This window comes from Tachyglossus aculeatus, chromosome 10 (assembly GCF_015852505.1).
Source record: "Tachyglossus aculeatus isolate mTacAcu1 chromosome 10, mTacAcu1.pri, whole genome shotgun sequence".
Lineage (NCBI taxonomy): Eukaryota > Metazoa > Chordata > Mammalia > Monotremata > Tachyglossidae > Tachyglossus > Tachyglossus aculeatus.
This window is the reverse complement of record NC_052075.1, coordinates 59,246,059-59,260,542: the sequence shown is the minus strand read 5'-3', so window position 1 is coordinate 59,260,542 and position 14,484 is coordinate 59,246,059. Positions and strand designations below refer to the sequence as shown.

The 14,484-nt window shown below is 49.5% G+C and overlaps 1 protein-coding gene across 1 annotated transcript; it reads right to left on the bottom strand.

Annotated features, from left to right (window-relative positions):
• Nucleotides 1-1,158: 1,158 nt before the first annotated feature.
• LOC119933362 (myosin light polypeptide 6-like) lies at nt 1,159-6,118 on the bottom strand. Its single transcript, XM_038752842.1, has 6 exons — nt 5,924-6,118; nt 4,388-4,415; nt 4,060-4,203; nt 3,720-3,893; nt 1,585-1,662; nt 1,159-1,474 (listed from the first exon to the last, which is right to left on the bottom strand). Exons 1-6 carry the CDS (start codon nt 6,116-6,118, stop codon nt 1,446-1,448), a joined length of 648 nt encoding a protein of 215 aa, XP_038608770.1. The 3' UTR covers nt 1,159-1,445.
• Between the last annotated feature and the right edge of the window lie 8,366 nt (nt 6,119-14,484).

The window sequence follows — 14,484 nt, the reverse complement described above, 5'->3', positions numbered from 1 at the left end:
GTCCCTCGACCACCAGGGGCTCACAGTCTAAGTAGAGGGAAAAGGGATATTGAATCCCCATTTTACAGATAAGGAAACTGAGGCTCGGAGAAGTTGAGTGACTTGCCCACGGTCACAGAGCTGGGATTTCAACCTTTGACTCCCAGAATGAAGCTCTTTACACTAGGCCATACTGCTTTCCTGTAATAAGAATAATGACCGTGGTATTTAGTAAGTGCTTACTGTGTACCAAGATTGTACTAAGCGCTGGAGTAGTCTAATTAGGAGGGAGCACAGGGATGGAATCGCCGTTTTGCAGATGAGGGAGCTGTGGCACAGAGAAGTGAAACGACCTGCCCAAAGGTGCACAGCAGGTAAGTGGCAGAGTCGGAATTAGAACCCAGGTCCTCTGATTCCCAGGCCCGGGCTCTTTCCACTAGGCCAACGGTGCTTCTCTGAACTTCTCTATACTATGTATTTGAGAGAGCAAACTAAGAGTTTGTAGACACAATTCCTGTCCTTGAGGAACTTACAGTCTGGCTGGGGAGACAAATAATAATAATAATAATGGCATTTGTTAAGCGCTTACTATGTGCAAAGCACTGTTCTAAGCGCTGGGGAGGATACAAGGTGATCAGGTTGTCCCACGTGGGGCTCACAGTCTTCACCCCCATTTTACAGATGAGGTCACTGAGGCACAGAGAACTTAAGTGACTTGCTCAAAGTCACACAGCTGACAAGCGGCAGAGCCGGGATTTGAACCCACAGTCTCTGGCTCCCAAGCCCGGGCTCTTTCCGCTGAGCCACGCTGCTTCTCAGATGCCACAGTAAACAGGTACGAGGAAGAAGGAAAGGGAGATCTGCAGAAGAGTTAACGCTCCAGCAGGAGGGATGGAAGTTAGAGTCGAGGATGGATTTTTCATCAGCCCCGATTCACCACTGAAGCTCTTTTCCCTGACCAAATCTGTGGAGGGGGTGACCAGGAGACCTGGAGGCCACCCATCCTGACACAAAACAGCTGAGTTCCCGATCCATCACTTTTATTTTGAAAACCAGATTGGGGGCGGAATAAAGGTCGTCCAGCAGAGCCCAGCCCCGCCCTTCTGCCCAAATCAATCAATCAATCAATCAATCGTATTTATTGAGCGCTTACTGTGTGCAGAGCACTGTACTAAGCGCTTGGAAAGTACAAGTTGGTAACATATAGAGACGGTCCCTACCCAACAGTGGGCTCACAGTCTAAAAGGGGGAGGCTGTTCTCCAAACAGCTGCAAGGGCTGAACCACAGGGAGTGAGGGATGGAGGGAGTGGGGGGCGAGGATGCAGGAAGCTGTGGGCGTAGGGGGAAACAGCATGGAGACTTGGAAAATCAGCAGTAGGGGGTTGTGGGGTGAGGGTAGGGGGTCCATTTGGGGAAGCGGAGGGCCTGGGGGACCTCAAGCCTCCAGCCCCTAACCCGGAGTCACTCAGGCTGCCATGATGTGCTTCACGAAAGCTGAGGAAGAGGCAGGAAGGCAGGTGAGAGGGTGAGGGTTCCCAGTGTGCCCCCCACTCTCTCCCCAACCCCACCTGGCCCCCCACCCTTTCCTCCACCTTCCTGCTCACCTTCATAGTTGATACAGCCGCTAGCATCTTCATGGCCTCCCAGGAGGGTCTCCACTTCCTCCTCCGTCATCCTCTCCCCTGCTCCCAAAGGCCCAGAACTAATTAAATCATTCCATCCGTTAATCCGCCCATCCATCCATCCACCAAAGGTATTTACTGAGCAATGACTGCTTGCAGAGGACTGTACTGAGTGCTTGGGAGAAGACAACAGGGCTGGAAGACACCTTCCCTGCCCTCGGAGAGCTTTCAGTCTAATTTACAATCAAAACTTTTAGACTGTGAGCCCACTCTTTTAGACTGTGAGCCCACTGTTGGGTAGGGACTGTCTCTATATGTTGCCATCTTGTACTTCCCAAGCGCTTAGTACAGTGCTCTGCACACAGTAAGCGCTCAATAAATATGATTGATGAAAACTAAGTCCTCCTTGCTACCCACTGGCCACCTCACCTACTCCCAGCCCCTTCCCCCAGCCCCTGAATCTTTACCCTGTCCCTACTCTCCCACCCTCATGTAGTACGTGCTAAGCTTCAGGCCGGACACGGGCTCTGTCCAAACTGCTTACTGTTTATCTACCCAAGCGATTAGTACAGCGCTTAACAAATACTATTACCATCAACAGTATGTTCTGAGCAGCCATTGGAGGCAATGCCCTGTACTAAGCACTTGGCAAAGTATAGCAGAAGTTTGGGGACCATTTCCTGCTCACGAGGACCTGCCACACATTTTCCCACCCAAACCCTGTCCTCCCCTTGTATTTCCCATCACTGTAGACGACACCACTCCATCTCCCGATCCCATAACCTGGGCATTATCTTCATCTCTCTCGTTCAACCTACATGTTCAATCTGTCACCAAATCCTGTCGGTTCTACCTTGACAACATATCTAAAATCCACCCATTCCTTTCTATCCCAAACTGCTGCCACACATATCCAAGCGCTTATATGTTGCCTTGACTACTGCATCAGCCTCTTCACCGACCTCCTTACCTCCTGTCTCTCCCCTCTCTAGTCCTTACTTCACCCTGCTGCCTGGACCATTTTTCTAGAAATCTACTCCATTCACGTCTCCCCACTCTTCAAGAGCCTCCAGTGGTTGCCCGTCCACCTCTGTATTGAACAGAAACTCGTGTCAGCTTTACAGCGGTTTGATCAGCTTGGCCCCTCCTACCTCACTGATTTCCTGTTATGACCCAGCCCACTCACTTTCGGTCCTCTAACACCAACCTGCTGTCTATACCTTGATCTCAACTGTCTCATCACCCATTTGCCCACATAATAATAATAATGATGGCATTTATTAAGCCCACATCCTCCCTCTGGCCTGGAACTTCCTCCCTCTTCATAACCTACAGACCACCACCACTCTCCCCACCTTTAAAGCCTTCCTAATATCACATTTCCTCCACGAGGACTTCCTCCATTAAGCCCTCTTTTCCCCTACTCCCTTTCCCTCGTGTCACCTATGTACTTGGATCTTTCCCCTTTAAACACTTGATATTCACCCCTCCCTCAGCCCCACTGAATCGTATTCACTGAGCACTATGCGCAGAGCACTGTAGTAAGCGCTTGGGAGAGAACAATACAACAATAAACAGACACACCCCCTGCCCACAACGAGCTTATATGATGATGATGATGATGATGGCATTTATAAAGCGCTTACTATGTGCAAAGCACTGTTCTAAGCGCTGGGGAGGTTACAGGGTGATCAGGTTGTCCCACAGGGGGCCCACAGCCTTAATCTCCATTTTACAGATGAGGTAACTGAGGCCCAGAGGAGTTAAGTGACTTGCCCAAAGTCACACAGCTGACAATTGGCGGAGCCAAGATTTGAACCCCTGACCTCTGACTCCAAAGCCCGGGCTCTTTCCACTGAGCCACGCTGCTTCTCATAAATTTATATCTGTAAATATTCATTTTAATATCTGTCACCTCCTCTAGACTGCAAGCTCCTTGTGGGCGTGGATTGTGTCTACCAACTCTATCGTATCGTATCATATCGTGCTCTCTCCCAAGCACTTCTCTATTGCACTGTACTCTTTCCAGAACCTTAGTCCAGTGCTCTGCACGCTGTAGGGGCTCAGTAGGTAGTAGCGACCAGGGAACGAGGTTGGGGGTGGGAGGGGCACCTCACCCAACGTGGTGAGGACATGGCGGATCTCGGCGCCCATGACGGTGCCGTTGCCCTCCTTGTCGAACACCCGCAGCCCTTCCACGTAGTCCTCGTAGGTGCCTTGGTCTTTGTTCCTGGCCACGGTCAGCAGCATGGGCAGGAAGTGCTCGAAGTCCAACACCTTCACGTTCATCTCTGCCGGCGAGGGGGGTGCCGGAGGGTGGACGGGAGGAGGTCACCGCAGCCCCCCGCGGTGCCCCCCAACAACACGAGAGCCCCTCCTGCCCTGCCCATCCCATCCTGGCCCCTCGGGGGTCCTGCATCGTGCATCTGTAGGGCCGGGGGGGCCCTAGGATCTCACCATTCCTCTTGGGGTTACCCAGGACCTTCAGCACCTCCGCGTTGGTGGGGTTCTGGCCCAGGGCCCGCATCACGTCCCCACACTGGCTGTACAGGATCTTCCCGTCCCCGGTCCGGTCGAACAGCTGGAAGGCCTCCTTGAACTCTGCCGGGAAGAGGGGTGCAGAGGGGGCTCAGGGGTGGTGGCTGGCGGGCTCCAGGGTGGGGAGAAAGAGGGAGCAGAAAGAACAGTGTCTCAGGGGTGGCGAGGAGGGAGCTCAAGGGGCAGGAAGAAGGGGATGGGGGGTCGGGGCAACCATGTATGGGGCATTGCCATTTGGGCTCCTTACCCTCCAGCTGGTCCTTGTTAAACTGTACCTAGGGAGAAAGAGACGGAACGGGATAAGTGGGAAGGTTGGGGAGAGAGGATGGGGAAGGAGAAGGTTTGGGGGCATTCTGAAATAATAATAATAATAATAATAATAATAATGGCACTTCAGGATTAGGCCGGGGCATGGGTGGGGGTAGAGGGGGACAGGGACTGGGGGTCCAGAAAGCAGAGGGAGATGCTAATCCAGCACTATCCTCTCCCCCTGCCCTTGCCCATGCATGGCTCACATACCCCCAGCATGAACAAAGGCTAAATTTACTCCCAACTTCACTGGCTGTCATTGTGTAAATTACCCTAATCCCTCTCTCTCCTCACCCCCCCCACCCCCATACACACCACACACAAACACACACACACACTCTGCACGGGAGCTTAGGCCATCCCCCGCCCCCCAGAGAAAGTCCGTTCCCAAGAATTCCGGCGGATGGTTGGTGGGAAAGGAGTTCTGATCCCTATGGTTTGGGGCAGAGCGTAGTAGTGCCAACATCAGTGACAGCACGGACTAAGCACCTACTGAAGGAAGGGCACTGTATTAAATGTCCACTGAGGGAAGAGCAGGGTACTGAGCACCCACTGAAGAAGGGGAACTGTACTAAGCCCTGGGAGGTAAAACAGAGGCAAAAGACACAATTTCTGGTCCCCACTATCAATCAATCAATCAATCGTATTTATTGAGCACTTACTGTGTGCAGAGCACTGTACTAAGCGCTTGGGAAGTACAAGTTGGCAACATATAGAGACAGTCCCTACCCAACAGTGGGCTCACAGTCTAAAAGGGGGAGACAGAGAACAAAACCAAACATACTAACAAAATAAAATAAATAGAATAGATATGTACAACTAAAATACTACTACTACCACTACTGGGACAGACAGGAAAATATTGACGAGAAATGGAAACAGAATCAATAAAACTGGTTATTCAGCAAATACACACCCATGCTGTCAATGGGTGTAATTTAATGCATAAGCACGGGAAAAATCAGGGAGCTGATCATCAGTCAAGAAAGGTTTATTGGAGGAGGTGGCAGTTCATCCATTCATTCAATCGTATTTATTGAGCGCTTACTGTGTGCAGAGTACTGTACTAAGCGCTTGGGAAGTACAAGTTGGCAACATATAGAGACGGTCCCTACCCAACAGCGGGCTCACAGTCTGGAATAACTGTGAGTTGAGGGAGGCTAAGAGGTTGAAAGGAGGGAAGGGGAGATGGTCCAAGTCTCTCAGCTTCTGGCCCTCCCAGGCCCTCATCCCATTTCATCCCCCTGCCCTCATCATCATCATCAATCGTATTTATTGAGCGCTTACTATGTGCAGAGCACTGTACTAAGTGCTTGGGAAGTACAAATTGGCAACATATAGAGACAGTCCCTACCCAACAGTGGGCTCATCCTTCTGCCAACCTGAGCCAGCCCCCCCCAGTCCCCTCCTGCTCCCCCCAATTCCATCTCAACTCCAACATAAGCCAACCTCCTCCACCCCAGCCATCACTCACCACCATCTGGGAGTGCTGGAGAGGAGACCCCTGGGCCTTAGGGGGGACGGTGGGTGGGTGGGCGGCCAGTTCCCGGACCTTGGCCAAGGTTCCTGCCGTGGGCTTGGGGGCCGTCTTGGGAGCAGGCTTGGGAGGGGGCTTGGGGGCGGGAGGGCCGATGGGCTTCTTCACGGGTAAGTCCTTCTTGGGGGCCATGATGGAGCAATGGGCAGAAAGAAGAAGTGCCCCCGGGCAGCCCAGCCTGGGTTAAATAGCCCAAGAGCCCAGCTCGCCCAGGGGCGGGCGTACGGAGAGGGAGGGGGCATAGAGAGGAGCTTAGTTCTCCCTCCCTCCCCTGCCCCAAGGTTCCCTTCTTTCTGGGCACCGGGCCAGAATCTGAGGGCCAAGAGCTGGAGCGGGCAGTGCCTGGGTCTCCCTACACCAGGACTAGGTGGGGAAACTGAGGGGCAGGTTCAGGGGTGAACCCAAGCAGCCAGGCTTTTCATTCATTCATTTATTCATTCATTCAATCATATTTATAAAGCGCTTACTGTATGCACTCTACTAAATACAACAATAAAGTGACAATCCCTGCCCACAGTGAACTCACAGGCTAGAGGGGAGAAGACGGACATCAACACAATCAATCAATCAATCAATCGTATTTATTGAGCGCTTACTATGTGCAGAGCACTGTACTAAGCGCTTGGGAAGTACAAATTGGCAACACATAGAGACGGTCCCTACCCAACAGTGGGCTCACAGTCTAAAACACAAATAAACAGACGTCAATGCAAATAAATAAAATTACAGATATATACATTAAGTTCTGTGGAGCCGTAAGGGGGCTGGGGAAGAGAAAAGGGAGCAAGTCCGGGAGGCACAGAAGGGAGTGGGAGATGAGAAGTGAGGCTTAGTCTGGGAAGGCCTCTTGGAGGAGATAGACTTCGAAAAGACTTTGCAGCGGGGAAGAGTAATTGGCAGATTGGAGGCACCCAGCTTCTCCCATACTGGGCTCCAAAGCTTGATTTGTATATATGTATATATGGTTGTACATGTTTATTACTCTATTTATTTATTTATTTATTTATTTATTTATTTATTCTACTTGTACATTTCTATCCTATTTATTTTATTTTGTTGATATGTTTGGTTCTGTTCTCTGTCTCCCCCCTTTTAGACTGTGAGCCCACTGTTGGGTAGGGACTGTCTCTATGTGTTGCCAATTTGTACTTCCCAAGCTCTTAGTACAGTGCTCTGCACATAGTAAGCGCTCAATAAATACGATTGATTGATTGATTGATTGATTTGTTTGGTTTTTTTCTGGGGGGGGGGGGCATTCCTGGCTGCCCTCTCCCTCCCCCTAATCCGGGACACCTGTGCCCCTGGCCTCAGCCCAGGCCAAACTGGATCCATCAGACAATGAGTGTGCGCAGTGGGGTGTCAAGGTCGACTGTCAAGGCCACCCCACCACCCAACTTGCCTGTCTCTGCCGTGCCCAGGCGGGGACAATGTAGCCACCTGCCCTCCCTTCCACCCCCATCCTCAGCCGGGCCACAGAGTGGACAATGTAGCCACCGTGACAGCCCACAGCAGGGACAATGTAGCCACCCACTCCCACTCGGCCCCGGCCCCTGCGGGGCCCTGGAGGGGACAATGTAGCCACCATAGCCGCTTCTGACGCACGCACGGGAAGCCAGGCCTGGGAACTGGGGGGCGGGGGACCCAGGAGCGTACAGGGGAGGTGTCCTACGGGGAGGAGGTGAAGTGTGTATGTGTGTTGGGCCTGGGAGGGTGAGAAACCAAGCCTGGGAACTGGGCGATGGAGGATCAGGGAGCCAGACTGCGGGGACGGGGCCCTGCTCTGCAGGAGATTGGGGGGGAGTCTGTCAGTCAGTTGCATTTATTGAGTGCTTACTGTGTGCAGAACACTGTACTATGCGCTTGGGAGAGAACAATATAACAAGCACATCCCCTGACCACAACGAGAGTACCGTGGGGTGACATAGACATTAATATACACCCCCTGTCTCTCCTTCTCCAGCCCGCACCCTCCGCTCCTCTGCTGCCGCTAACCTCCTCACTGTACCTCGTTCTCGCCTGTCCTGCCATCCACCACCGGCCCACGTCCTTCCCCTGGCCTGAAATGCCCTCCCTCCTCACATCTGCCAAGCTAACTCTCTTCCTCCCTTCAAAGCCCTACTGAGAGCTCACCTCCTCCAGGAGGCCTTCCCAGACTGAGCCCCTTTTTTCCTTTCCTCCTCCCCATAACTCCCAGCCCTACCTCCTTCCCCTCCCCACAGCACTTGTATATATATTTGTACAGATTTATTACTCTATTTTCTTGTACATATTTACTATTCTATTCATTCATTCATTCAATCGTATTTATTGAGCGCTTACTGTGTGCAGAGCACTATACTAAGCACTTGGGGAGTACAAGTTGGTAACATATAGAGATGGTCCCTACCCAACAGCGGGCTCACGGTCTAGAAGAGGGAGACAACGAAACAAAACATATTAACAAAATAAAATAAATAAAATAAATACGTACCAGTAAAATAGAGTAATAAATTCATTCATTCAATCGTATTTATTGAGGGCTTAAATTCATTCATTCATTCAATTGTATTTATTGAGTGCTTACTGTGTGCAGAGCACTTTACTAAGCGCTTGGGAAGTACAAGTTGGCAACATATAGAGACGGTCCCTACCCAACAGCGGGCTCACAGTCTAGAAGGGGGAGACAGACAACAAAACAAAATATATTAACAAAATAAAATAAATATGTACAAGTAAAATAGAGTAATAAATATGTACAAACATATTTACAGGTGCTGTGGGGAGGGGAAGGAGGTAAGGCGGGGGATGGAGAGGGGGAGAAGGGGGAGAAGAAGGAGGGGGCTCAGTCCAGGAAGGATTATTTTGTTAAAGATGTACATATAGCTTTAATTCTATTTGTTCTGACGATTTTGACACCTGTCTACATGTTTTGTTTTGTTGTCTGTCTCCCCCTTCTAGACTGTGAGCCCGTTATTAGGTAGGGACCGTCTCTATATGTTGCCGACTTGTACTTCCCAAGCGCTTACTACAGTACTCTGCACACAGTAATAGCTCAAGAAATACGATTGAATGAATGAATAAATAAATAAATGACGGACATAGATCTAAGTGGTGTGGGGTTGAGAGGGGGGATCAATCAATCAATCGTATTTATTGAGTGCTTACTGTGTGCAGAGCACTGTACTAAGCGCTTGGGAAGTACAAGTTGGCAACATAGAGAGACAGTCCCTACTCAACAGCGGGCTCACAGTCTAGAAGGGGCAGACAGAGAACAAAACCAAACATATTAACAAAATAAAATAAATAGAATAGATATGTACAAGTAAAATAAATAGAGAGTAATAAATATGTACAAACATATATACATATATACAGGTGAATACAGATGGCTACAATAAATACGATTGAATGAATAAATAAATAAAATGGGAATTTAGACTGTGAGCCCCCTGTGGGACAACCTGATCACCTTGTAACCTCCCCAGCGCTTAGAACAGTGCTTTGCACATAGTAAGCGCTTAACAAATGCCATCACTATCATAAATGACGGACATAGATATAAGTGGTGTGGGGCTGAGAGGCGGGGTGAGTAAAAGCTCATGCTGGAGAAGCAGCGTGGCTCAATGGAAAGAGCCTGGGCTTTGGAGTCAGGGGTCATGGGTTCAAATCCCAGCTCCGTCAACTGTCAGCTGTGTGACTTTGGGCAAGTTGCTTCACTTCTCTGGGCCTCAGTGACCTCATCTGTAAAATGGGGATGATGACTGTGAGCCCCCAGTGGGACAACCTGATCACCTTGTAACCTCCCCAGCGCTAAGAACAGTGCTTTGCACATAGTAAGTGCTTAAGAAGCAGCGTGGCTCAGTGGACAAGAGACCGGGCTTTGGAGTTGGAGGTCATGGGTTCAAATCCAGGCTCCGCCACTTGTCAGCTGGGTGACTTTGGGCAAGTCACTTGACTTCTCTGGGCCTCAGTTACCTCGTCTGTAAAATGGAGATGAAGAATGTGAGCCCCCCGTGGGACAACCTGGTCACCTTGTAACCTCCCCAGCGCTTAGAACAGTGCTTTGCACATAGTAAGCGCTTAATAAACGACATTGTTATTTATTTATTATTTATTATTATAATAAATGCCATCATTAAAGGGGGCAAGTCAGGGCGACGCAGAAGGGAGTGGGAGAACAGTGCTTTGCACATAGTAAGTGCTTAATAAATGCCATCATTAAAGGGGGCAAGTCAGGGCGACGCAGAAGGGAGTGGGAGAAGAGGAATGGGGGGGGTCTTGGGGCGGGGGGAAGGGGCAGCCCCGAGTGTAAGACCCCCACATCGACCCACTCTTCGCTCCAAAAAAAGCAAAAAGGAGGCGAGGCCGAAAAACAGGCCGGCTGCTGGGCAAACAGCTGCCACCTCAGAGAATTCAATATGGCTCCAAAGCGTCTGCTGAGGGAAGGAGGACAGGGCCGCGCGCGGGGCATGCCGGGAAGCGGGCTAACGGCCCCTCCCCCGCGGGCTCATGGGAAATGCAGTTCCCGCTCCCCAAATGGCCGCCAGGAACGCAACGTGGGGGGTCGGTCAGTCAGTCAGTCAGTCAGTCAGTCAGTCAGTCAGTCAGTCAGTCAGTCAGTCAGTCAGTCAGTCAGTCAGTCAGTCAGTCAGTCAGTCAGTCAGTCAGTCAGATAGATTGAACACTTGCTGCGTGCAAAGCACTGTATCAGTCAATCAATCAGTCGTATTTATTGAGCGCTTACTGTGTGCAGAGCACTGTACTAAACGCTTGGGAAGGACAAGCTGGCAACATAAAGAGACGGTCCCTACCCAACAGTGGGCTCACAGTCTAGAAGGGGGAGACAGAGAACCAAACCAAACACACTAACAAAATAAAATAAATAGAACAGATAGGTACAAGTAAAATAAATATGTACACACATACCTACGTGTATACATGAGAACATACCTTGAGTGACTGTTTTGAGGACGATTAAGGTGGAGAGAAATCTCAGAGGTAAACTGGAGCTCTTAAAAAAGGCCGCTGCCCTCGGTTTACCCTCAGGCAAAGGCTCTGTGGGACTGGGAGCTCCTTTCCTTACTACTCCTCTGAACAGGTCTTCGCCGAGTCTCCTCAGAGTAGAGGTCATAGTTGTGTGCTCTTGGGGTAGTACAAAAGACACATTTCCTGCCCACAATCAATCAATCGTATTTATTGAGCGCTTACTGTGTGCAGAGCACTGGACTAAGCGCTTGGGATGTACAAGTTGGCAACATAGAGAGACAGTCCCTACCCAACAGTGGGCTCACAGTCTAAAAGGGGGAGACAGAGAACAAAACCAAACATACTAACAAAATAAAATAGAATAGATTTGCATAAGTAAAATAAATAGAGTAATAAATATGTACAAACATATATACATATATACAGGTGCTGTGGGGAAGGGAAGGAGGTAAGATGAGGGGGATGGAGAGGGGGACGAGGGGGAGAGGAAGGAAGGGGCTCAGTCTGGGAAGGCCTCCTGGAGGAGGTGAGCTCTCAGTAGGGCCTTTTGAAGGGAGGAAGAGAGCTAGCTTACAGAGAGCTTACAGTCAAGACAGGGAGACAGACGTCAATTTAAATAAATACATTACAGATATGGACATAAGTGCCGGGGGACTGGTGGGGGTGAATAAAGGGAGCAAGTCTGGGCAATGCAGAAGGGAATGGGAGAAGAGGAAAGGAGGGTTTAGTCAGGGAGGGCCTCTTGGAGGAGATGGGCCTGTATGAAGATACAGGCTTTGAATGGGGGCAGCCAAGGACCCTTAGGAGGGTCCTGGCCCACAAGACAGGGTTGGGCTGAAGGGGTGAAGCTCAAGAGAGAAATTGTCTCCAGCACCCCCTTGGCCCCCTCAGATCTCCCCTTCTAGTAATAATAATAATAATAATGGCATTTATTAAGCACTTACTATGTGCAAAGCACTGTTCTAAGTGCTGGGGAGGTTACAAGGTGATCAGGTTGTCCCACAGGGGGCTCACAGTCTTAATCCCCATTTTACAGATGAGGAAACTGAGGCACAGAGAAGTTAAGTGACTTGCCCACAGTCACACAGCTGACAAGTGGTGGAGCCGGGATTTGAACCCATGACCTCAGACTCCCAAGCCCGGGCTCTTTCCATTGAGCCACGCTGCTTCTCCTAGACTGTGAGCCCACTGTTGGGTAGGGACCGTCACTATATATTGCCAACTTGTGCTTCCCAAGCGCTTAGTACAGTGCTCTGCACACAGTAAGCACTCAATAAATACAATTGAATGAATGAATCTCAATTATCCAAGACCTTGCACCCTTAGCCCCATCACCAAGCTCAGGTCGTGATATCTGCCTCCCATCCCATCCCTCCCATCCATGAGAAGCAGCATGGCTCAGTGGAAAGAGCCCGCGCTTGGGAGTCAGAGGTCATGGGTTCCAATCCCTGCTCTGCCACTTAATAATAACAATAATAATGACATTTATTAAGCACTTACTATGTGCAAAGCACTGTTCTAAGCGCTGGGGAGGTTACAGGGTGATCAGGTTGTCCCATGGGGGGCTTACAGTCTTAATTCCCATTTTACAGATGAGGTAACTGAGGCGCAGAGAAGTGAAGTGACTTGCCCAAAGTCACACAGCTGACAATTGGCGGAGGCTGCATTTGAACCCATGACCTCTGACTCCGAAGCCCGGGCTCTTTCCACTGGACCACGCTGCTTCACACACTTGTCAGCTGTGTGACCTTGGGCAAGTCACTTAATTTCTCTGAGCCTCAGTGACCTCATCTGTAAAATGGGGACGAAGACTGTGAGCCCCACGTGGGACAACCTGATTATCTTGTACCTCCCCCAGCCCTTAGAACAGTGCTTGGCACATAGTAAGCGCTTAACAAATAACAACATTATTATTATTATCCCCAACTCCCCAGGAAGTGCTGTCCCTAATTGACCTCTCATTTCCCAACCCACTAAACTGCCACTCCAGCTCTGCAGCACCAAAGCCACACACCCCATCCCACCAGTGGCATGTAGTTTACTTATTTTGATGTATATACTATAATTCTATTTATTTATATTGATGCCTGTTTACTTGTTTTGATGTCTGTCTCTCCCTTCTAGATTGTAAGTCTAGTGTGGGCAGGGATTGTCTCTTTATTGCTGAATTGTACTATCCAAGTGCTTAGTACAATGCTTTGTACATAGCAAGTGCTCAATAAATGATTGAATGAATGAACATAGGTCCATATCTTTATACTCTGTCGCTTTCCCCTACCACTGATTTTTTAGTGTCCTTTTCACACATTAGACTGTAAATTCATTGAGGACAGGAATTGTGTCTAACAACAGTAATAGCATTTAAGCATTTACTCTGTGCCAAGCACTGTGAAGCATTGGGGTAGATCCAAGATAATCAGGCCCGACATCCCTCTAGACTACAAGCTCTGCGTGGGCAGGGAATGTGCCTCTTTATTGTTATATTGTACACTCCCAAGCACTTAGTACAGTGCTCTGCACACGGTAAGTGCTCAATCAATACAACAGAGTGAATGAATGAATGGGGGGGGCTCAGTTTAAGTAGGAGGGAGATCAATCATATTTAATGAGCACTTACTATGTGCTGAACACTGTATTAGAGTACAGTACGACAGAATTTGCAGAAATACTGTTTTGCAGATGTGGGAACAGAGAAGTTACGTGACTTGCCCATGGTCATATAGCACTTAAGTGGTAGAGCCAGGATTGGAATCTAGGCCCTCTCACACCCAGGCATATGCTCTTTCCATCAAGCCACACTGCTTCTTACTGCATCTAGGTCACTTGCACTCTTCCAAGATCTCAGTCCAGTGCTCTGCACAGACAAAGAGCTCAACAAATACTATCATCAACAAGTGCTTAATAAATTCCAGCACACCTGGTCTATACATATATTATAGTGTACTTTCCCAAGTGCTTAGTACACTGCTCTGCACATAGTATATGCTCAAAAACCATTGATCGATACACACACACACACACACACACACATACATATATACATATATACATATATATATATATATATATATATATATATCCCCCCAGGTATATAAGGCCCAGAAACACACAAGGCCTCCCTCTCTCTTGCTCAAAATGCCCCACAGTGAAGGTGCATGTGTGGCTGGAAAGGCCTGACCCCCAGTCCCCCTCCCCAGTCCTCCGCTTAGGACTGGAGGGTCCAGCGTAACCTTACACACCATACATGCTGCTTGAGAAGCCGCGTGGCTCAGTGGAAAGAGCCCGGGCTTTGGAGTCCGAGGCCATGGGTTCAAATCCCGGCTCCGCCACTTGTCAGCTGTGTGACTTTGGGCAAGTCACTTCACTTTTCTGTGCCTCAGTGACCTCATCTGTAAAACGGGGATGAAGACCGTGAGCCCAACATGGGACAACCTGATCGCCTTGTATCCCCCCCAGCGCTTAGAACAGTGCTTCGCACATAGTAAGCGCTTAATAAATGCCATCATTATTATTATTATTATACCGCGCCACGG

Bases quoted from the DNA above. Each gene is read 5' to 3' on its own strand.
- LOC119933362 (XM_038752842.1), bottom strand. From the start codon at position 6,118: ATGGCCCCCAAGAAGGACTTACCCGTGAAGAAGCCCATCGGCCCTCCC. The intron at 4,416-5,923 runs GTGAGTGATGGC...CTTTCTCCCTAG, and splicing joins TCCAGCACTCCCAGATGGTG to GTACAGTTTAACAAGGACCA. The intron at 3,894-4,059 runs GTGAGATCCTAG...CCTCGCCGGCAG, and splicing joins GGGTAACCCCAAGAGGAATG to AGATGAACGTGAAGGTGTTG.